The sequence below is a fragment of the Nomia melanderi genome, chromosome 2 (assembly GCF_051020985.1).
Source record: "Nomia melanderi isolate GNS246 chromosome 2, iyNomMela1, whole genome shotgun sequence".
NCBI lineage: Eukaryota > Metazoa > Arthropoda > Insecta > Hymenoptera > Halictidae > Nomia > Nomia melanderi.
The window spans coordinates 3,338,251-3,361,695 of NC_135000.1; the positions used below are offsets into that span (position 1 = coordinate 3,338,251).

The window sequence follows — 23,445 nt, forward strand, 5'->3', positions numbered from 1 at the left end:
TAAATTCAGGGCATCCGTGCTGCGAGAGGATCGAGGAAAATAAGACGATTTAATTGAACGACTACGCGGTGATGTAATTGACAAAGAGGAAGAACAGAAAATGTTAAAAGCGTTTAATCAACGAATTCGATGGTGAATATAAAAAGTAAGAAAAAAAATAAAGACAGAGCAACCTTACGGGGTACAGGCAACACAGATGAGAATAAATAGGTACCAGTAAGAGAGCGCATTGGAACTTAATTCGTAAAATGTATTCCGATTTATTAAATTTTCATGTATGCCTAAATATGAGCTCTTTACACGTTACGCGATAATATATATACATATAGTATAATACACATACCGTATAGCAACGAATACACACATTATAGTATATATGTATATATTATCATATAGGAGTTTGATATCGAAGAACTTGTTCACATACATTAATCGGTAGTACGAATTAAATTATCATACAATATGTAGGATAATGCAACGTGGCTATAACTAGGCACATACATGTAACAGTGAATTGCAAATAAAAAAAATTATGTGTTCTTTCCGATACTATTATAAAGACGAGTCTTCCTCTTATATATATATATAATTATATAGCTAAATATAATTATATATATTTATATATATACATACAATAATAATAATAATAATAATAATTAATAATAATAATAATTAATAATAATAATTAATAATAATAATAATAATAATAATAATAATAATCACTATGATCTGTTTTATTTACAACATTGAAACTATTATACTAACGAGTTACTTTTTCATCGTTTTATATCACTAAATGTAGTACTTAGATTTTCATTTCATTTCATTTTTTTCATTTTAATAATAATATAACAGAACGCTTTTGTCGCTTATTATCAGAATGTCATTATACAGATACGGTAGAATTGTACAACGAATAATTAATTGCAAGCTGAATGCACGTGTGTTTCTGTAAATGTAATACGTGTGTTGTGATGTAATGTATTATGTTCCTCTATGTGTGTCGTGTGTCCTTTGTATGGTATAGCCGCAAAAAGCAATCGTATTACCGCCTCTTTCGTTTTTTTTGTTATCCACATCCAAACATTTTTCTCAGTCACCCGAAGGATCCCGTAGAATGTCCCACTGTGTCTCAAGCGAGTGTCCATACTTAAATTTATCTTACAAAAATATTTACAATGTTTCACAGTCGTGCTGTTTGACAAGGGGGGACGAAAAAAAAGCCTGTACAACCTCGTCGAAACGTCCCCGCTGTTCAAACAGGCTGCTCGGAGAGTAACTTACACTAGTATACACGGTTTATTACAAAATATCGGCTAAAGTATCAGCTGGCGCGAACAAAACCAGCCCTGGACGCAAAATATTGCCCAAACGTTGCATTTTCCAACGAATACGTCGACGTAAATGGCGCCATCGCGAAGCAACAATCTCTGAAAAAACTAAAATGTATGCGTGGAAACGTAAAAACTTCGACGAAACTGCGAATCGTTCAACCTAAAATCTTCCAAATTTAAAATCACCGCTTCCCTTCTTTGGCAAACCAAACGAATGATTCAAGTGTACAATATCCACCAACTAAAAACTATCGAATTTCTCTGTTGCGCTTGGGTACGGTTTTATGCGCGCCACCCGATATATATAAACGAATGCCAAATACCAAAAATATCCATCGTATCACGTGTGTCTCGTTTCTTTATTCTTTTTTTTTTCAAATTTCATTTTTGTTTTGTTATTCCTTTGTCTCTTGCAGCGGCCGAAATCGAACGTAATGGAAACAAGCTTTGATTTTTTACAATGTTCCGGAAAGCTTTTAGATGTTCCTAAAGACCGAGCATATAAAGAAACTAAAAAGAAAAGAGAAAACTAAAAAACAAAATGAAAAAAAAAAATTAAACATCTAATACGCAAACATTTTGATTGATTAATACGCCAGAAACTGTTTCCTGAAATCTGTAATCTGAGCAAGAGACTCTTCCTTTCTTTCACAGCACGTGTGAAAATATTTTTACAGGTTAATTTGTCGTTTGTCCATTGCATCATCATTTTCCTAGCTTCGAAACGTTCGACTCGACGCAATCGTTTTGTACAACATTTCCCGCTTTGTTATGTAACATTCAGGTAACGGTTTTCGAAAAAGTCTCAGGTGCAATCCATTGGGGTGGGGGGCGGGGGGATAATTTCCCTATTATCGGTCGAAAACGTGCGTTTCGTTGTGATCTTTTCGATTGGAATTCCGAACTGGTTTGAAACCAATACGACGTATGTACGAGGTGTCCAACTTCGGTTCACAGATCGGTGAATCCCCTTCATCCGTTAATATTTCAATAGAAGTTTTTCTATAGCGTTCCAACGGTTTCGTTAGGCCGAATTCTCCCCCAACCACAGAATAAATTCCATTGGAACACTAGAGATGAAGACGGCAATTCGAAACAATAAAGTTAAATCGTACACCGTGTAGAGAAGCGCCAAAACGAGCGATTCTGCGTTACAATAGACAACGCATATGATCAATGAAAGAACGCAGTTCGATATATATATGTATATGTATATACATACGAGAATTTAGAAATATGAAACTTTGTACACTGATTCGTTTAAATTACACCGCCTGTGTACGAGCGTTCGCCGACAAGTTACACATTTTTTACATTCCTCTTAAAACTCTGAATCACCGGACTACGATTAAAAAGAAAAGAGCAGAGAAAACACGAGGAAGCGGAGAAGAAAAGAAAAATTAATTTTTCACGCACACCGCTAGAACGCTCAATAAATACTTAGAATATTTCGGAACGATTTTTCTTTTGAAACGAATAGATAAAAAAAAAAAAAGAACAGAAAGAACTGGAAAGCGTCATATTGCAACTCTCCCAGTACAGTTTGTTGCGGCTGAATACGACCTCTTTCTAAGTAATCCCTTAAACAGTTTTGTACTTGCGAATGAATGTTCAGTTTCAGGACTCGCGCGGATCGCCGGATAAAAGTTTCTTTGCTTGAGAAACAACTGACGAGAAAGGACTGCAGAGAATTCTGAATTCAACGAAGCTTCAGGAGATTACAGGATACACTAACCTAAACGAGAAACAGCTTTTTTGATTCAATAGAAATTTACTCTGCAAACATGACATTTTAAGGGTTCACCTGCACCTCTTCGAAATAAATTCTTGACTAAGAAATAAATTGTTTCTCGTTTAATTTATAACGTCCCGTAATTCTATGAAATTTCATTGAAGTCAGACGGTTGAAATTTGAAGTCTTTCCTTGTCAGTTATCAGTCATTATTTACTAAGTCTTAGTAAATAAAAGAAGAAGCTCGGGCGAGGGGATAGAAAATCTTGGACGACGAGTAAACGAGCCTTAGAATGTCTTCGAACTTATCGAACCACGAGAACGTTATGTCTAGGGTCTCGACAGAGGAAAATACAGATAAAGAGAGAGAAAAAGAGAGAGAGCGAGAGAGAGAGAGAGAGAGAGAGAGAGAGAGAAAAAGAGAAAGAGAGAAAGAGAGAAAGAGAGAAAGAGAGAAAGAGAGAAAACAAGAAACCGAGTCGCGCTGTACAATTTGTTTACCCTAAACAAGCCTGGGCTCTTCCGCAGACTCGAACACGTTCCGATGGAATCGATAAAGCTGATCCTAGCGTCAAGAAATCCTCGACCATTGTACACAACATGATCCCATGTTCTTCTAATCTCTTTCTGAGCGCACAATGACCGATTTCCTTTGTTTCTCGCGTGTTCTTGATCCATTATCAGCCGGTGTCCCATTTCGATGGGGCTTTTATTCGAATTTATTTGGAGCACTTGTAAATAACAATAAGACAAAAATGTTAACCGAAGCCTCGTCGGAATGGCACACCAGCAATTAATCAACTAAGATTAAATACAATAGCTTCGTACCGTTACATTATGCGTATGATATTTACAAAAGAATCGAATAATGCTCTGGTGTGCATGTTTTTCTGTGTGTATGTTCTTGAGTGTTTCTCGGTACATATATATACACTGTGGTACATACAGTATATATATACATACATACTGATTACATACATATATATATATATATATATATATATATATATATATATATATATTTATATATGTATATGGTCAGTATCCAAGTCGATAAGCTTTGCACGGTTATCGACTCGGATGACGATCCCAACTTTCTTATAGTTCCATCAAAAATTGAACTAAAGCTATGTATAAACATTTCATTAGGGCACCGTTTCCCGCCGTTGTGAAGAGTAAGTGCACGATCACACACTTTTGGCCGTTGCGCTTAGATGCCGGGTGTAGAGCATAGTGTCTTAGGACACCAGTCGTTACCTAAAACGTACTACCATCCCCCCTCGATCGGTCTTCGCGGAATACTTAAACTATCACTTTTATGCCACGCGAATCCCAATTCAAATTTCCCACCATCTGTCGCGGCGGGTTCACTGGGTTATCGTCGAACAGTGAACGGGTTAGCACCTGGATGAATCGTCGCCGGATCTCTCCACGTTCTCGACCGAAGTGAATCTGTGTAATATCCCGTCCCGTTATCCCCATCCTTCTCCTCCCTGTCCTTCATCTATCGAGGCCCAACACGGAGGGCAAACGTGAACAACGCAAAATGAAAAAAGAAAACAGAAAATGAACTTTTGTCTAAATTGGAATCGAATAAACCCGCGGAGAGTCCGACGGCGGTCGCTATCTACAATAATTTTTCAACAGCGCTATGGCGTTATGCGGGTTAAGACCTGGAAGCAGGATGATTGTAGAATGGCTTTTGAGACTGACCGGACGCCGGGTACATTTGGTTACCCGACGGTGGTGGCGTAGTCGAGGAGAACTTCGAGATCGACACTGCGGTGGTAGTTGGCGGAATAAATTGCGGAGGATACGGGTTCGATCCTGGCGGAGCCTGCGAAGCTTGCGGCACCAGAAACTGTTGCTGCGGTTGTTGTTTGTTGCTCGACGCTTGTGCGTTGGCGTAGACTGGCTGCGGTGCGTTCTGAGGAACTGTGAACGTTGGATACTGAACGGGACAAGGCTTCGCTTGGAATTGGGGGTAGTGGATGGACGCGGAACCAGGGGGAGGAATGTAGGGTTGAGGAGGTAGCTGAGGTGGTACTGGGTAGCCTGGCGGAGTATTCGAAACGGTTGGATGTGGAGGAGATGATTTGCGGGCTTTCAGTATCGCCTCTGCTGTTAAACCTGCAATTGGTTGGATTTAGAGACGTATAGACCGTGAGGGATCAGGCTAGGATGTACTATATTTACAAAGAATAATTGAGCGTATTCTTTTTCTTTTTTGTATAATAATAAGGAAGGTTTTAAATAATTAACCAAAATGAAACTAAGAAATAAATTTAATGAAAATAAATGCTTAAGACAGATTATTATCTTACCATGCTTGCGAGCTCTTTCTTCCTCGTCGTCGCTCAAGAATAACCCAAATTCTCGTTTCAATCTCTCGGTGAGGTTCTCCCGTTGGCGTTCGACTAGAGTCGGAGCGGCAGACCAGCCGATGGTACCTTCTTCGCCCCCTGAAGAAATGGAACGAGATAGTTACAGTAAATCGAATGAATTTATAATTTGAAAATTTGCTTCCGAAGCCTGTACCGTGATTCAAACTTTTTACTAACCGTTACCTTTCTTCTCTTCACCTTCCGCATTATTGAAGAGCGGTAATGCGGTGAGTCCAGGTAGGTCGAGGGAAAGAGAAGGTATCTTCGATGCTTCCTCATCTGAACTAAGCGACGAAGTGCCACTACTTGCGCTGTCTGATCTACCTCTCGCACTTCCCTTATCTGTGGTAGACGCGTCGGTAGGTGACGGTTCGGGATCTGGTGGGGTGCCCGATGATTGCTGTTTACGTTTCCGATATTCTGATATGGATAACTGAAACAATGAAATTATTATTATTGGTCGTTCGAATCAATAATAATATTTGTAAACAGAATTTGAATAATGAAGTTATTTTAATTGTACCACTAAACTAACCTTTCGTTTAACTGGAGGAATTGCATCAGGTTTAAATGCAGGTGCAGGCATACTATTGGGAACAACTGTTCTGGGGTCCTTCAGTCGTTTTACTTCTTTGTGTGGAGCAGCTTCTTCCTCTTTAACCGGAATCTCCTCAATATGTACCTCCTGGGGAACAGTCCTAAGGGATGTATCTGGGACGTCTACACTCTGCTCGGATGTCTCGGATTTCGTTTCAATGAACGTGGTACTGTTTTCATCAACCGTTTCCTCTTTCACCTCTTCCGGCGCCAGATCATCCAACTTCGCTTCCAGCAATTCCCTCAACGCCGTGGACAACATGGATTTCTGTTCCCCGTTTTTGGACCCATCCGAAGACTCTATGTCGATGGTGGATTCAATGATGGCTGCTTCGAAGTTCAATTGGCTCTTCGAAGCACTTGCCTCTGTTTTCTTCCGGATACGTTCGCTTAACGGTGGAATGGAATGAAATATCTTAGGTGGTTCGGCGATGGACTCCGCGTCCATGTTGGACGATGTGGACTCGAATATGGACTCCTCCGAGGAGGCAACGAATACGGACGGCTGTTCCGGCTTTTGAGATTCTTCAGTTTGTTCTACGTCTTTCATCTCGTGTTCGATAATGTCCTCCTGATCCACTTTGTTTTCAAATTCCTTGAACATCCTTTCTTCGTGATCTATGCTAAAGGATTTGAACGACGTTTCATATTTCACGTCCTCTAGATCCTTGTCCTCAGATTCGGAGTCTTCCTTGGAGCTCTCCATCAAACCCTCTATACCGTCCATACTTTTGTCTTTCTCTGAACTGGTGTCTACCTTCTCCTTGTAGTCATTCCCATCATCCCCGGTGATCTTCTTCATCTGAGCCTCAACGTCGAATTCGTCGATGGACATATTATCGTCAGACTTCACCTCGCACCTCATGCTGTCTTGCTTTCTGTCTTCGTCGTCACACTTTTCACTCTCTATTTCGTTTATGGTACCACCAAACTCTAACCTCATCTCGTCCACTCGCTGCTTCAATATGGCATCGGATTCCATGGCGTCGATGGGGGAACTGAGGTCCTCCATCTCCGTGTCCCCCTCTTCATTTTGATCCACTATTTCAACAGTGCCTTTCTCCATGTCCACAACTTCTTGTTTAATAACGTGCTCCTTCTTAATCCTGTCCCTTTGGTAATCTATTTCGTTCTTGACTAAACGTAATTCTTCCTTGATTGGCTTCAAATCTAACTGCTCTGGAGGCTCGCAGTACATTTCTTCCTCCTTCGGCTCCACTTTCAGCTCGATACTCTTTTCTTTCACCAATGAATCCATCGGCACGATTTCAACAGTCTCTTCGGTCTTCAGAGTTTTCATGTGAAAATTTTGAGGCGGTATCTCAATGCACAATTTCTGTCGCAACTTCTCTTCCGGAGGTTCTTCCTGTTTTATGGATTCCATGGAATCTAGATGTCTTTCATCTGTATGTTCCATCATAGGTGACTGAAGGTGTTCAATATAGTCATCCTGAAAAAAAATATAGTTTAATAGTTAAAATATTGTAAAAATAAGTAAAGCAATACATATCGCCTGTATAAAATAATACGTACTTCTGTCGGGCAGAGAGATCTAGCATTGGGAACGGCTTCGGGATGAAGCATAGTTGGCGTCGTGGGTGGTGTGTAATTGTCTGATGACAAGCTTTCTCTCGCTATTCGCCTCTTTTTCGGCGGAGCTACCATCTCACTGGCTGGCGGACTTTCCGGTCTACTATTCGGCGAATCACACTCCTCAGAAATAGCTTGCCGCAGCCACCTCTTCTTAGCAGAGCCCGACGAGACAGGACACACCGTGTTACCAGTGATTGCTTGTTTGCGTTGCGGTGGCGAATCGCAAATACCAGAGACGGAATTGGCTGCTTGTACCAAAGTAGCTAGACTTTTGGCCGCATAACTCTGACTCAGGAACTCCGCGGACGAATCTGCGGGCAATGAGAAATCCGTCGACCTGCAAAGCGGATTGATGGAATTGGGGAGAGGTGCTGAGGGCAATGCTGGCAATGGGGACACTTGAGGTACGTTGGCTTGAGGTGGATCAGGCGACTCCTTTAACCACTCGTTCATTAGGACCTTCTTAGTCTTTGGGAATTTGAAGCCAGGTGCTAATGGACCAACCGCCGCTGCGACCAGCAAGCAAGCTGATGAAAGAGGAGTAGGTGGAGTAGAACTTTGAGAACTACTGCTCGCTCCGCTGTCGCATGTTGGACTCTTCACAGGGGTTGGTTGTTGCAGTGGAGGAGAACTAGGTCCAGGCGCGTTAGAATTCGCTAAAGCCAACAATAAGCCGGCAGCTGTTGGTATTCCTTGATGCCCGGATCCCGTGTTCATATTATCATTCGTGTTCTTGCCTGGAGTATGTAAATGGGATGAATAAGGTGCGTCGCGGCTTTGCGAGTGGTTCTGACTCGACAATGGTGGTGACTGCATGGAGTTGCTCTCTTCTCCAGACGAGACGTCTGAATCCGCGGAATTTAGCCTTGATCTCCGACTACCGCTTTGCGACTGGGACGAAGTTCTGGTTCTACCTTTCCTCTTCTTTCGTCTCAATGGCCTCTCGGAACTTTGTTGTTTCTGTTTCGATGTTATCGTTGTGGTTGGATTGTCCTCGTTGTCGCTATGCGTACTACCGGATTCCTTTCTTTGCGCATTCCTGGCCTGAACCTCTTGCTTCCTTTGCTCCGCCTTCTCCAATCGTTCGAACGCTTTCATAATGGCCTCCATTTTCCTTTCTTCCCTAGTCATCTTCTTCTTGTCCTTCTTGGTTTCCGGAGCTGTGACTTGAGTCAAATTTGGTGACGTTTGTGGTTGTTGTACAATGGTTGCTGGTGGTTCCTCTTTAGGCGTCTGCCGAGTCACAGTCGTCATGGTGGGTGTAATTGTCCTCCTAGCTGGCGCCGGGGACACTGCCGCTGGTGTCGTCACAGGCGGTGGTGTAGGTTGCGTGACACTGGTACTAGGCATTGCTGTAGAGGAATCACTGTCCTCACACACCGTATTTCGCCTGCCCCTCCGTCTCCTTTCACGACCACTGAAAGTAAATATAACAGGTTCAATTATAAAATCTCATTTCGATTCATTAAAAATAAGAAAGAAAGAACAACTTGTTTTTTTCTTATATTTTGAAGCTCTTGGAAAGCGTTTAGAATACTTACTCGGCATTTTCAGCTAACGATCCGTTACTTCCTCTTCTACTCAACTGGTTCACCGAAGCTATTTGACACTCTCTTGGATTGTTACACGCGCAAACGATAGGCACCATAGGCCCGTTCGGATTCGGCGAAAGCAACAGGTCGTGCTGCTCGTGTCTGATCGTGATCTCGGCATTCTTCTCGATTGCGGTGGTGGTCACGATATACAAATGCAACGTTCCTTTCTCTATACAGTGCTTCACTTCCGCGTTAGGCTTACAACTACGCCGCACGAATCGAGCATCGTTCCCATACGTTCTCGTATCCACGCACACTTCCGTACCGTCACGTGGCAACCGATAAAAGAATACGAAAGGGCCCGGCCTTTGCGTGTGTTGCCTTCCTTGTGGATGCGACGGTCGATGTTGAGTACTCAACATGTACTTCCCCCTTAGCTCAACGACCGGTGTATTCGGCGGTAGGTACATTGTTGCCACCAGAAACTACGAAAAATTAAAAAGAAAAAATGTATCATTTTTTAATTATCAATTGCTATTTAAATTCAAATTACTAAAGAAATTATTACATTAAAGCATGTCTACTTACCCTAACGTTATTACTGTGTACGTTTAGGCGGCATTTTCCAGAGGCGATAACGTTCATGTTGCTTTGCCTGAGATCACTATGCGTGCCGTTCACTTTAATAGAGGATATCCTAGCCCTTAATTCTGGACTATAGTGATTCGTGACTGCCTCCTCGTACCGCTCGATCCACTGTCGAAGAGGCGCCACGTTTGAGGAGCTCCATGAGTCCTGCGTTTCCTCTTCTTTGTCTTCGAGACTCATTCGTCTTTTCGGTTTACGTTTACCCGGACCCCGTTTCGTTGCCTCTTTCTTACGTACAGCGCTAGATTGTCTCGGATGCGAATCTCTCCTCTGCCTTTTCGCTACGTTATTATTATTATTGTTATTGTTGTTCAGACGCCTCACTTGCGACGGCGGATCAGACTTTCGCCTGGGGACCTGCTGTGGTTGCTGTTGCTGTGGCAACGTTCGTTTCTTCGGGACCGCATTCACACCGACATCGGTGTCCGCCGAACTGGTAGACGATGTGTCCGACGACGTATCCGAGTTCAACAATTCCTCGCGTTTACGCATCTGTAATGCGCGCGCTCTTTGTCTGTCTACTCGTCGCGGCCGACAGATCTCGCAAAGGTACTCGTCAGGAATGTTAGAACGATCTATGCCCATGCAATCTACGTGTTGCCACACCCTGAAGGAATATATTCTCATGATGCACATGGAAAACGTTGCGTGAGTATGGTAAATCTTAGTACAGTGTAAGAAGTACTCACAGACATCGGTCGCAACAGATCATGTACCCATCGTCGTGTTCGAAATCACTGAAATAGAATACAATTCATCTGAAATGTCTGTTCTAATCTAGTTCAATTAGGTCGATGAACAATTATGAATAATACTTACCATATACATCTAGTAACACTATCTTCGTCATCTCCCTCTCCCTCAGGAGCAGTTTCGGTTTCTTCGCCTTCCGGCTCTGCCTCTCTGCCAGCCTCGCTACTAATAGCGCTAGCTGCGTCGTCTTCAACATTGCTGCCGCTCACAACTGTAATCAACGATACTGTGAACACCTGTTGCGACACACCTCAATAAGCAATTATAATTTATGTATACCTTGTCCATACATATAGGGGTGCTGAGAAGTTGCTGCAGAACTTCCAGCACCATTGATGGCCTGTTGCTTTGGATGAGGCGGTGGTGACGGAGGTGAAGGCGACCGCGGTGGCGGCGCCACGTAATTATGATCCTGTAGAACAAACTGCAAACACTGTAACAAAGAATGTATCACTCGCATATCGAGTTCACATCCGCTGTAACTGGCATGTCATTGGGACAGTACAGTACATAGGTTACCTCGTAGGGATGAGGCATTCTTCTAACTGGAGATTTAGGTGCTGCTTCTTGATGATCATCTTCTTCAGGTACACACGATTCGGGTTCGATTCTAAGGATAAGATAACAGGTCAATTATCCCGCAAGTTATTGAAGGAATTTATCGTAATGCGTTCCACAATACTAACTTGTTCTCGACGTCTTTGCGAGGTTCGGTACTGGTTACTGGTAGCAAGGTTTTTATTTGACCGGACTGCTGCCGGACTTGCTGAGGAAATTGAGATGTCATGACAAGCTGTTTCTGCTGGATGGTTTGCTGTTGTATCTTGATTGGCTGGTTCTTGTGCATCAACATATTGGGTGTAACGGATTGTTGAGGGAGCAGTGTTTTGATACTCGTCTTTTGGGGGACTGCAGTGCTAGGCCCTTGACCCTTTACTGCCGTCACGTTTGTATTTAACGAGGTCTTGATACCAGTCACTTTTTGCTGATGGTTTCTCTGCGCGGATTTCTGAGGCGGTATGGTTTTAATGCATCCAGGTTGCTTCTGGGCGTTCTGTGGGCCTATCACGTTCTGTTGCTGCTGGATGATTTTCACAGGTTGAGAATTGGCATTCCTTTGCAACGGTTGCTGAATCGCATTTTGTGGGGTATTTGATGTTTTAACAGCATTCACTACTTTCTGCGGCACGTTCTTCAAACTCCCTTGCTGTAAACACTGCGCCTGATTTTTTGGTACACCCACTCTCATCACCATCTGTTGTTGCTGTTGTACCTTGGAATTCACTACCTGAGTGCGTTGATTATTTGGCATAGTAGCGATGGCTGTAACCTTTTGATGCACGTTTGTAATACTGTGACTCCTCTGTACCTGTTGATTCAAGTTTCCTTGCTGTTGCTTGTTAGTGATCTGTTGCTGTTGAGATTGAGAGGTTTGCTGAAGCAGTTGCTGCTGCAGCTGAGGCGAAGACTGCACGTGTACTTGTTGCGGCTGTGGCTGCGATATCACCTGCTGTTGTTTGCTCACAGTCAGCAGGTTTGCGTTCTGCTGCATCTTGGTGATATTGGGGACACTATTACTCTTACATACATTCGTTAACGATTGCACTCTATTGGAATTGACTGCTGCCACTGTTGGAGACTTTTGTTGTCCAGTTGAGTGAGAAGTTCTCTGAGAGGACTGAACCTGTTGCACATGTTTCTGAACCTGCACTGGCTGCTGCTGACCCTGCACTTGTCCTAGCATTTGCGCCTTCTGTATACCAGCTACAGAATTGCTAGATTTTTGTACATTATTCACAGTGCTTGGCTGCTGCTGCCTGGGAATGGTCAGGTTCTTCTGTTGTTGACCCTGCAACTTCTGTAACCCTGCTTGCTGATTACCAGTTACCTGTTGTGCTTTATGATTTGGATGGCTGGCTAGTATCTGGGCTGATACTTTCTGACTGTTGTAAACATGCTGCGCCACTTTTTGTGTGTTACTGGCATTTGCTTGTGCTTTTTGGAGATTCGCATTACTTCCCTGCTGTTGGCCTCTTTGTACAGTGGAGTTGTTTACTACCTGGTTCACTGTGAACTGATTTGTTGTGGCTGGCATGGACACAGTCTGTCCCTTTTGCACCGTTTGTATCCTAGGCAAAGAATTCCTCTGCACAGCAACAGCCTGAGTGGCGTTCACTGTCTTCACTTTCTGCAAATTAACGGTTTGAGACTGGCCAACGAGATTCTGCGCTTTAACGTGTATCCTTTGAATATTTGGCACTGAGGTGGCTGTGCTGATTGCCTTTACCGCATTACTGGTAACCAGTTGCTGTGCAGGGACCTGTTGCTGGGTCTTCTGATGCACATTGCCTTGTAACCCAGACACACTGGTCCCTGTCAGCTGTTGTTGCTGCTTACCATCAACTACCTGACTCCTACCATGTTGTTGTTTATTCTGCACAGAGGACGCATACTGCAAAGGGTACACATGCGTTACTCCATTGCCCGCTGATGATAAGGACTGCGAGTTTACCGGCACGTGAGTCACGTGAGCCGTAGTGTTCAGTGTTTGATGGCTGGTGGATGGCAACTTTTGCGAAATCACACGGGTAGTTAATACCTGGGTGGTGTTCGTTTGGGAGCCTGCGAGCCTCTGTACCTCTCTGGCAGCTTTCGCTACCGGATAAGTGACGTTCACTGATTTAACTGTGGTGAAGGATATCACGTGGCCAGTTGGGATTTCCGATGTGGCCTCCAAACACTGAATGATCTGAGATTTTCCAGCATCGTCGGTACCAACCACTACCTGGTTCGGCGTTTCCTGGCCAAGCAAGGTAGTGGCTGGTTGACTACCGTTCTTTTTCTCCACAGGCGTTTCTACTGTGCCCAGCTGTAGAACGAAGCTCATGGTGGTTTCAGCGGTCTGCGGAAAGTTGTCGACGCATTTCGATGTGACGCCATCATTCTCGCTGGCATCGGTACGATCGGCTGGGGACACCGGGGGAGGTGGGCCAGACCCTGGGGACAATTGCTCCCCACCCCCACCTGTTCCACCCCCCGATAACTTGATTACCGACGGGGTCGACGTTTTGGAGGCCTTTCGATCACGCCAACTGGAAACCCGTGCGAGTTAGGATCGAATGGCTATCCTCAGCCAACAGCTTCGCCGTGTACCGCGCTCTTCGATTCCGCTATTTGAGGATCCTGAACCATAGGCTGCAACAGACGGATGAAATAGCTGGTCAGTTTAACTGTTTCAATTTCACCTAGCATATTTAACAGTAGTTTCATTGTTTTTATCATTTTCAGTCTAATTAACCCTTTGCGCTCGGAAATCTTTCACTAGAAATATTCAACAGTTTCCAATGAATTATAGACGAAATCCTTTAAAACGAATTGAATGACGGGATATACATAAGTTAAGAAAAAAAATTATTATTTCAATATCTCACATATTCATGGATTATAAAAAGCTTAATATTATATGTAAGACTTTATGATTTTGTTATATCAAATCGTATGGTGACTGACATCTCTCAAGTGCAAAGGGTTAAAAATTCTTCGTCATCTCGCATACATTTATTTGTACCCTTATGTGCCTGTGTATGTATCGGAAATAAGATCTGAATATTTTTGCCTATATTTTAATATACGTACACGTACAGAACAGTTACATGACGATATATAAAAAATTATTATCGTTAAAAGATAATTTATTATAATTATTATCACTGAAAATATTACAGATACTTTTTCAGAAAATCTCCTAACCCAAATAAAAAATAAAAAATGATTACAAGATTGAATGGAATCGAACTAAAAACTTAACTCGTCCTAGTTGGTTGGACGGTTAACATCATGCTACCAACGTTGCCCAACCTGCATTAAGCATTAACTATTCAGTGGCCATGGCGTGGCAGTGCAATATATGTACACTGCTATTGATCCAGAAGAACGTTTCTTCCTATTGGGCTCGAAAGGACAAACGATTATCCAACGGCGATCCACCTGCTGCTCGACGATCATCCGTCGAACCGATTCGCGAAATAAGAACAAAAGTATTTCCAATATTTAATTGCATATCCTAAACCGTAAAACCTGTAATGGTGTTGGAAAAATGACCGTGGATCGAAGAAGGAGGAAGGCAGATCGAAACGATAATTTCTGTGCGCTCTCAGCAATGAATATCCTCGTCAGTGAACCAGTTCGAGCGATAACATCGATTCGGATTAAACGCAGATTGGGTTACCAGCTAATCGCAGCTTAATAAATTACGTCTTAACTAATACCGCGAAGACAACATCGATTTGTCCTCGGGTATCTATCGCATTCACATAATTCTCTTAACGCATTTCATATTTTCCTGTTCTTGCACCGTCAAACGACGACTTGCTACCACCTAGCGGCCATCTTGTTCACTACGAACTGACGGTAACTCCAATAATACAGACTTAACGCTAGTACAACCGAGTAGTTGAACTGATTTTTAAACATTCTTATATAGAAACCATAGAAGTGGGTTGATTAAGATGTCAGTTAAGTTGTATTTTAATTTGTATATTAACAAATCAACTATTTTAATCATTTCTTGAAGAAGCATTCACATGCTTTCAATTATTATGAAAGAATAAGCGAGGAATGAGTCATTTTGACCCAGCTGGTAGTTCTAGTGTTAAGATATTAATTTCTGGTTAATCATTCTTTGATAACTGATTGGTACACAACGTATTCAAAAATTATTTTGTAATCTAATTTATAATCATAATTGGAAACTGAATGAAATCTACCGCTGGTTTTATTATAATAAATATGAATACGATATAGTTCATGGCGAGGCAAGGATTGTAACACTAGAAAATGCAGAAATTATTATTTAAACGAGAAAATGTAGTCATTAAAAGGAACGTTAAATATGGTCAACAAATTAACTCGTTTCTCCAATGATTAATCGTTAGAAAACGGAAACGAGCAGTTCCAGACCACGTTACGTTTCGTTTTTAAAGAGAATTTTTTTTAAGACCATCACACGCGCTGCGTAATAGACATCAAGTAGTGTCAAGTGCGCACGTGCAGCTGGATTCGCGCCAAGTGTGCTACGCGCGAGCGATTTGCCACCTCTTAGTGCGTAGAGCGCTCCTGATCAATTAATATTATCAATATCCTCGTGTAAATTGGATAGAACTGCGTAAATATAAACAGTCTGACGGGATTTAGAAACGTGCAATAATGAAGATTGATTATAGCAACGAAAATTGTTATTAGAACATTATTACTACGAAATTAATGTATGCTGAATGATGAATGGGTCCATCTAGCTAGACCTAGGTACAGGAAACTTATGAACCATCGATGTGTCTGGATCAAACAACGATTAACACGTTGACTGCCATGGTGGTCACCGGTGACCAGAGCTTCCAAATTGCTTGAAAACAATTACAATAAAATTTACATACAATTACAAAACATTAATAATTATTCCTAATACTATCTTCCTGTATTATAAAGGAATAAATCTTACTACAACGAAACGCTCGAAATTCTCGTAGCAGTCAACGTGCTAGCCCCTTGGCTTATGATTTCTTTCTCAACTCTGATCGATACGGCTACTTTGTCATTAATAATTTATTGGAAAAAGAGAAAAATTCTAAGCATATGTTATGCCTATATTTCCTTTTATGTATAATAGTTGATTACAGAAGAACAATATTTACTTTGAATTCGAATGAACTGAGTAATATATATATATATATTTGTTGAATCATGTTGAAAATCTTCAGCGCGAGTCTCGCTCGTTGTAGGACAAGGGGTTAAACGTAAAAATACTATAGTTATCTGAAGCTTATAATCTTAATCACATTTAGATAGAATGCGAAGAGAGGCAACAGTCGCAAAAGTTTAATTTGTTTGATATTGCACAACCGAATCGAAGAATCTATTGCATTTATGTATGTCACGTATCAATGTCAAATCAAGTCATCATAAATCGCCGATAAACTTCGCATAGTCTGACGTAGCATCATTTCTACGATAATGTCTCATGAATTATTTAACGAATGCAATAGAAGATATGACATATCAACTATTACTTTTCCGACGTTCAGCAACTTATTTCTGGCCTCACAGTTCAGTGTCGCCGCGCGTATTCCACAAAGGGAACTAATTGTTCACTGTCATGTTCTGTTAAGATGGTAACTGCTATTTTATACAAATTTCGCGAAGCATACAGGAATTAAAAATATCCACAAATTGAAATCGTCCATAATTGAACATCCATTGAAATGTAGATAAATTCACTAGAAAATATTCTCTTGTACAAAACTCTGTCGGTAACTATTGAAACCTAGACTACTCCGTAGATAACTTTTATTAAAACAAAATATTTACAACTTCTCGATTACGATTTTCTAATGTATTTTACTATGCAATATTTACATATAAATACATTTCAACGCCGGAAACAGGATCTCGTTATATTCATTTTTCTTTACAAACAGCTTGAACCGAGGACACTTAGATTGTAGGTTATGCCTAGCTTCATCATCGATACAAAAGATCAGGCAAACACCAATTTCTCGTATTGTACGCAACTGTTTCAAAAGAAAGACATAGATGCAAATGAGACGGTCAACTAACGATAAATTACGATCCAAGGTTGTGTTCTGTATAATGACTTTATTGTCTTGCCGAGCGTGTCTCTTGCTCCCGCGCGATAACTTCGAGTACAATCGCTGTTCATGTTTCGCAACCTCGACTGTGACATCTTACTAGACCCGACTATACCGCGGACGCGTATTCAGGGGAGCACGATCTTCTCGGATCGTTTTTTCTCCAAGATTTTCTACTGCGAAAATCACGAACGTCGCGATCACGTGACCAGCGTGTGAAAAGGATGCAGCTTGATGCGCGCGTCACCTTCTCAGCCGCGATTGTCAGCACAGTGCACTTTCGTTGAATGCATTGCATCGAGAATCGAAGCATTTCACATGAATAAAAGTTTCGAAAATACATTTAATATTATTATTATCGTCAACGGCAGTTGCATGGCAACGATAAAAATATGTACTATTAATAAATAACACATTGATTAAAATTTCATTTTCTTCGCATTCTGACTTACCGATCATTCGGTTAAAATGGACAGAAGAAAACATACGATACTATTGCTCAAGATATCCCGGTGCACTGTCACGGACATAACTTATTATCGGTAAGATAAAAATTAATCGCTCTGGATTATGTACTGAAGCACATAAAAGTGCGAGGTGAATTTATTACTGATGCTAATAGGTTCGTTATCGCTGACTATTGAGTCCCATCGTTTACCGACTATTTTCTCGCGCCATTTCCTTAAAATTATAGTAATTTTACTTATGCAACTACGATACTCAGTTGAACGTGATATCGACAATTATAGCCACATGACTTTCTATGATCGATACAGTCTTTCGCAGATAAGACATTAACGTTGTAGAATCCTCAGGATTTCCCAATATCTCTATCCGCTCATTTTACTTACTCATTATGTTCTCTTTATAAATTTAATGCGAGAAATGTGAGAAAAGTATCACACGAATATTATCTCCCACTTTATTAACATTAGAACTATTTAAACCGTCCTTTTAAAATTTCTTTGTAAATGCTAAAAGCGTGAATTCGTTAAGATTTCAATTGATTTATATTTCAGTTTCGGTATTACTAAATCAAATTCATTAATCATTAGTTAAAGAAGTGTCTGTGCCTTTGTAATAATGATAAAAGAAGAAATTAGGAATTGGTCATTTTGAGCCAGCTGGTAGTTCTAGTGTTAAAATAAATGATTTAGTACGGTGAGAAGGTATCTTCCTAAGGCGTTCGCATCGGTTGGTCACTTATCGACCAGTCGCACGTGTCGATAATCATCCGACTTGCACCCCCAATCGAATTGAACAACCTTAATTGTCAATTTGTCGCGAGGAGAAAAGCTGTCGGTACGTTGCACAATTGTAGCAGAGTCACGTGACCGGTTGCAGCGTAACAACGTTATCGGCACGGTCAAAACGCCAATGGCAGGGATTCCCTGCGGTGAACGCGCGGATGAAAGGCTACGCAGACATTTGTTAGCCCAGGTTATGCTCTCGGTCGGCGGCTGAGCCGTCGGGGTTAAAACTGGGCGAACGTCGCGAAAATCAATCCTGCCTATTCCCTTGAATTAACCCTTTGCGGACGAAGATTGTTGAAAAATATACAAAACCATTTGCAGATTCTGCTAAATTAAACACTGAATGCTTAACACTTTGCACTCGAGAGGTGACCCTGTCTCACCACCTGATTTCATAATTAAAACTATGAAATTTGATATTTAATATTCTACCTTGTATAACGCATCAATTTGGGAAATATTGAAATAAAACGGCTTTGTTCCTTAATGTACGTATGATTTCTCTTCGAGTTAGTTTCACAAAATATCGTCTTTATATCATCAGAAATTGTTAAAATATTTCTAGTGAAAAACTTCTGAGTGCAAAGGGTTAACACTAGCAGTCAAGTTGATTTTTCAAAATTTTTCTATAGAAACCCTACGAGTGCATCTATCGAGACTTCGATCAGTCAAACTTAGTTTTCGCATTACTAAAGCAGTTTCTTTAAAAATTTTTTACAGAAGAATCTACTTTTTCCAATAATTGTAAAAGGAGAATTTAGAAATGGGTCATTCTGACCCATCTGGTAGTTCTAGTGTTAAATTATAGAGAATAAGGAAACTATGAACTGATTTCTTGCTGTTCGAATAGTTAAATCATTTGTTCGCAACGTGGTATTCCAAAATGGAAATTTGACCTCAGCAAAGTGCCGACATTCGTCCACAAAGGGTCAAAGGCTGAATATACGAAAAACTATCTCTAAAACATAATATAAAATATTACATAAAATAATATTACATAAAAGAGGATATAAATTGTAATGTATATTATTAATAAATGATATTCCAATACTTATAAAATTTAACTTTCGATTCTTGTCCCGTTTACGTTCATTCTGAAATGATTCTCCCGAGAAAGGCAGACGCGAAAGTTCGAGACCGATCGAATCTGCACGTACAATTTTCCAGGAAACGTGAATCCCTAATCAAACAAGTTGAGAACCCCCGCACGAGCGAAGTATATTATTTCAGATGGTGAGAAATCAGGAAAACTGCCAAAGCAAAGGCAAGCGTAGATCTTATAACAGAAACAAAACTATACTCCCGCGGCTAAATTTAACCTCGTTGCAACGGTTACGTATAGCATCGTTAACCAACCGATAAATGCACGACGATACATTTTCATGAAACTCCTAAAATTCGTTGATCGGTGACGTCACACATGCGCGACGCATTTCCACGCCAATCACGATTTATCTTTTTTCGCGTCAAAAAATGGTCCCTCACGATACCTCCCCAGGATAACTAGATTGCGACATACATCAAACATCACAAAATATAACAAAAATATTTTCTATAACAGAATTTTGTAAAAACATTATATCACCAAAGAAAAATTTCGTTGAGAGACTCTGTTTCTAGTCACTCCGTGCAACACGATCGAACAGTGTTCACAGAATATAACAAAAATATTGTCTATAACAGAATTTTGTAAAAACATTATCACGAAAGAAAAATTTCATTGAGAGACTCTGCGTTTCGGGTCACTCCGTGCAACATGATCGAACAGTGTTGCATGGAGAAAGGTCAGAGGTCGGGCTCGACGCAAGCGCGTCAGTATTTTACGCGCGCTCGAAACACAGAAAAAAAAGTACACGGTGAAACTATACAACGGACCTCGTTTCTGTGAAAGGGAAAAAATGTGCGCAGCGGTACGTGGATGTGTGTACACGTATATACGTGACATTCCTAGTGTAAAAGGCATCGTGATTTAGTAGACGCTTCCACCGGAGCAGCTGTCGCGATGTAACCGAGTCTTAGCCGAAGTTTGTCGCGGATCTTCCCCCACGCCGCGCGAAAATTAACGAGCGTCCGCGCGGCGAGCTCGCGCGGAGTAGAACGCGCGAGTGTGCAACGTTGCAGCCCGGTTTGTCGCGTTGGCAGCAATGGGATTTGTGGCGACCTACTTGGCGTACCTCGACCCTCGCATTGATTCGACGCGAACCAAAATTATTCCCGAACGATTATCGTACAACGCTGCAGCCACCCCCGCCCGCCACCGTTTCCAACGTCATACACCGTCACTTCTATCGATGGATGTTTATTGATCGATAGCGCGAAGTAAAAATTACGATTCGGCGAGATGATTAAACACCGTACCGATAGAACTAGCAGTTGAGCCAACTGATACGAAATCTCTTACCGAAGACTTTCGCTTTTAAAGGAAATATTTAAACGTTGGAATTTAATTGATAGTTTGGAAGCAACCGATGGCAATGGTTTTTGAAAGAAAAATTTCTTCTGATTTTGACGTATGGTTTGGAATAATAGTTTAATAAGATTTGTATTATATTGTTGTAATATTATATAATTTTATCGGTTTCTTGAAATGTACCATGTTGTGGTTGATATTATCAAACGGCTATTGTCAATGATCAGAATAATATTGATATCTAAATAGGATGAATCTTGTCGTTTATATTGAATTTAAGCTTAACAGTGACAATGAGTATCCAAAATACTTTTTGGTACCCTGTATAAAGTGCTTTCCCATCGAATTTGAATGTCATTGACAGTATCTGTATCGATCCGATCGCTAATTGTCAGCAGGCATCATATACGAGCCAACTGACGTTTCCTCTGACCCGTTCGCCACAGGGCTACCGTAGACGTTACATGGAAATGGTGTTGCTCTCGCTACCAGCTAGTGCGCAGCCTAACTGCGCAGTCTATTGCCGTATAGCCAACTCACTGGCAATAACCAGCGCGAATGTAACGAACACCGAATCCGCTCTAATCATCTATACTGATCGAAAAGAATGCCCTAACCTCACTAACATTCGAATCATCTAGCCCCAAAGAAACCACGAGGCTGGGTCATTTTTGACCCGCGATTAAATGTAGCACCTACGTATCAGAAACTCATCTGTGCCACCATATTGTATCCTGCTGACACGAACTTCGTTCCCAATAACTTTCGTTTAAACATCAAAACGTTCAACAATTGTCCCATTGAAAATCATATTTTTTATACACAACCAAGTTCAACTTCCGTTGAAGTAATTGTTGAACCTGGCGACTGTATCAGTTGCATTGGTCATCCGTTTCCCTTGCTAAATGTAACTGCGCGCAACGGCGGGGATGACGGGAGGGGGCGGAGGGAGGCGTGACGGTAGGGGGGAGCTTAAATGGCAGTACATACACAGAGACGCGGAAATTGCGCGTCAATCTAGGACGTTACACAGTCCCAATACTATCCGGCATAAACATCATCGGGCTAGGCTGATCCCACCATGGACGCCGAACACGCGCGATCTTATCCGCGTACGGAGCTACGAAATTCTAGTGTAACGACCCGCGCACGCAATATCGATCTCTCTCGCATGCTCGGCCATCGTTTCCGTACCGCTCGCGGAAATCAATAACAAAAAGAAAGCGACCGAAAACAACAGCTGCGGGACGAATTATCGATAATTTTCAAATGAAAAGGAATTCAAGAAAGCCCTTTACAACTGAACATCGTAGAATTCTTTTACCCAGGGTTTCTCCTAATTTTCGCCCCGGGGAGCTACACTCGTTCTATCCGGCGTAGAACAATGTACGCCCGGCGCTGTGCCCCGACATTACAGCTGCAATTACAGAAATAAAAGAAAGAATAGAACTGTAACGTGAACACCGATACGGTGTATCCTACCGATAGGAATACTAACCGTACCCGCGACTAGTTCTACGCCGTTGAATAACCGTATGAACATCCCTTCCCCGCCCACCCATAGCCACCCGCCACCCCGCCCACCGCGAAGTTTATCTTCTCCTCTGCCGATCCGTCTGTCCCTCTCGCGTGCATACACGGGGAGAGCACACGCTTCCACGGCGAGGAGGCACAGCACGAGCGTACATCATGCAGTAAGCCGTATACAAAGGCCTGATTGCCGGACACTCGGTGAAATATGCCAGTCCCCGCCAATAACCGGTATCTCGCTGTCCTTTCTCTTCGTTCGTGTGCCGTCTTCGCCACGCTTGCTCGTGATCGGGCGTCGCGGGGTGGGGCGAGGGGCGGTACAAAGGGGCGAGGAGGCGGAGGGGGGCGGACGGCAAGCGAGAAGTGAACGAGAAACGCCGGTGGAAGTGAACCAAGATGCGAGACAATGCTGTGTGCATTGGGTAGAATCCGATGCCACCGTGCGAAACTTTTTCCACCGCGATCAGATCTCGTTGCTACCATTTCCCTCGTTTTCGTTTCCTCGCGGTTATTTAGTTTTTCAATGCACTATGACGATTAACCCTTTGGACTCCGTGGGCTCCGGTATTGCACCAGTTATAATATTAAATATTTTACTGAATCTTAAAGAAACTAAAATTATTAGATTGTCCACACATCCAAATTTTGTACCGAGAAGGAAAATTAAAAATCGAAGAGATGTTATAGCATTTTTCATTTTCGCTAGGGATACTATAAAAATCAGTTGCAGTTGCTGATAGATTATAAAACTATCTGGAGTGCTAAGGGTTAACACTAGAACTACCGTGCCAGTCAAGATGACTGGTTTCGATTCATTTGTTTCGCAATTATTGACATCTTAAAAGCGTTGAATATTCGAAATGATCTTGGAATCAAATAGTTTCACTTGAACACTATAACGAGAGCCTGAAGAAACTAAAAATAATTTATTATTACAATTTTTATAAAGATCATTAAATGTTAATCATTAAATGCTCGGTAGTTCTAGTTAACAATTAAGATTAATGTCCACGAGGAAACAAACGGTAATGA

At 41.7% G+C, this 23,445-nt stretch overlaps 1 protein-coding gene across 5 annotated transcripts in view; it reads right to left on the bottom strand.

Moving 5' to 3' along the window:
• Positions 1-236: 236 nt before the first annotated feature.
• The window catches only part of upSET (SET domain-containing protein upSET), a 30,994-nt gene continuing 7,785 nt past the window's right edge, over positions 237-23,445 (bottom strand). The window contains exons 2-14 of one of the 5 annotated variants that reach the window (XM_076364982.1): positions 11,946-13,771; positions 11,263-11,864; positions 11,087-11,186; positions 10,856-11,009; positions 10,643-10,787; positions 10,513-10,560; positions 9,764-10,430; positions 9,182-9,660; positions 7,581-9,057; positions 5,986-7,497; positions 5,628-5,883; positions 5,391-5,528; positions 237-5,196 (exon numbers count right to left, since the gene is read on the bottom strand). In XM_076364982.1, the coding sequence (XP_076221097.1) occupies positions 4,733-5,196; positions 5,391-5,528; positions 5,628-5,883; positions 5,986-7,497; positions 7,581-9,057; positions 9,182-9,660; positions 9,764-10,430; positions 10,513-10,560; positions 10,643-10,787; positions 10,856-11,009; positions 11,087-11,186; positions 11,263-11,864; positions 11,946-13,463 (7,560 nt within the window). In that variant the 5' untranslated portion in view covers positions 13,464-13,771 and the 3' untranslated portion in view covers positions 237-4,732. Of the gene's footprint in view, positions 5,197-5,390; positions 5,529-5,627; positions 5,884-5,985; positions 7,498-7,580; positions 9,058-9,181; positions 9,661-9,763; positions 10,431-10,512; positions 10,561-10,642; positions 10,788-10,855; positions 11,010-11,086; positions 11,187-11,262; positions 13,772-23,445 lie in introns of all 5 variants that reach the window. The other 4 variants (XM_031974031.2, XM_031974030.2, XM_031974029.2 and 1 more) reach the window with 4 other exon arrangements.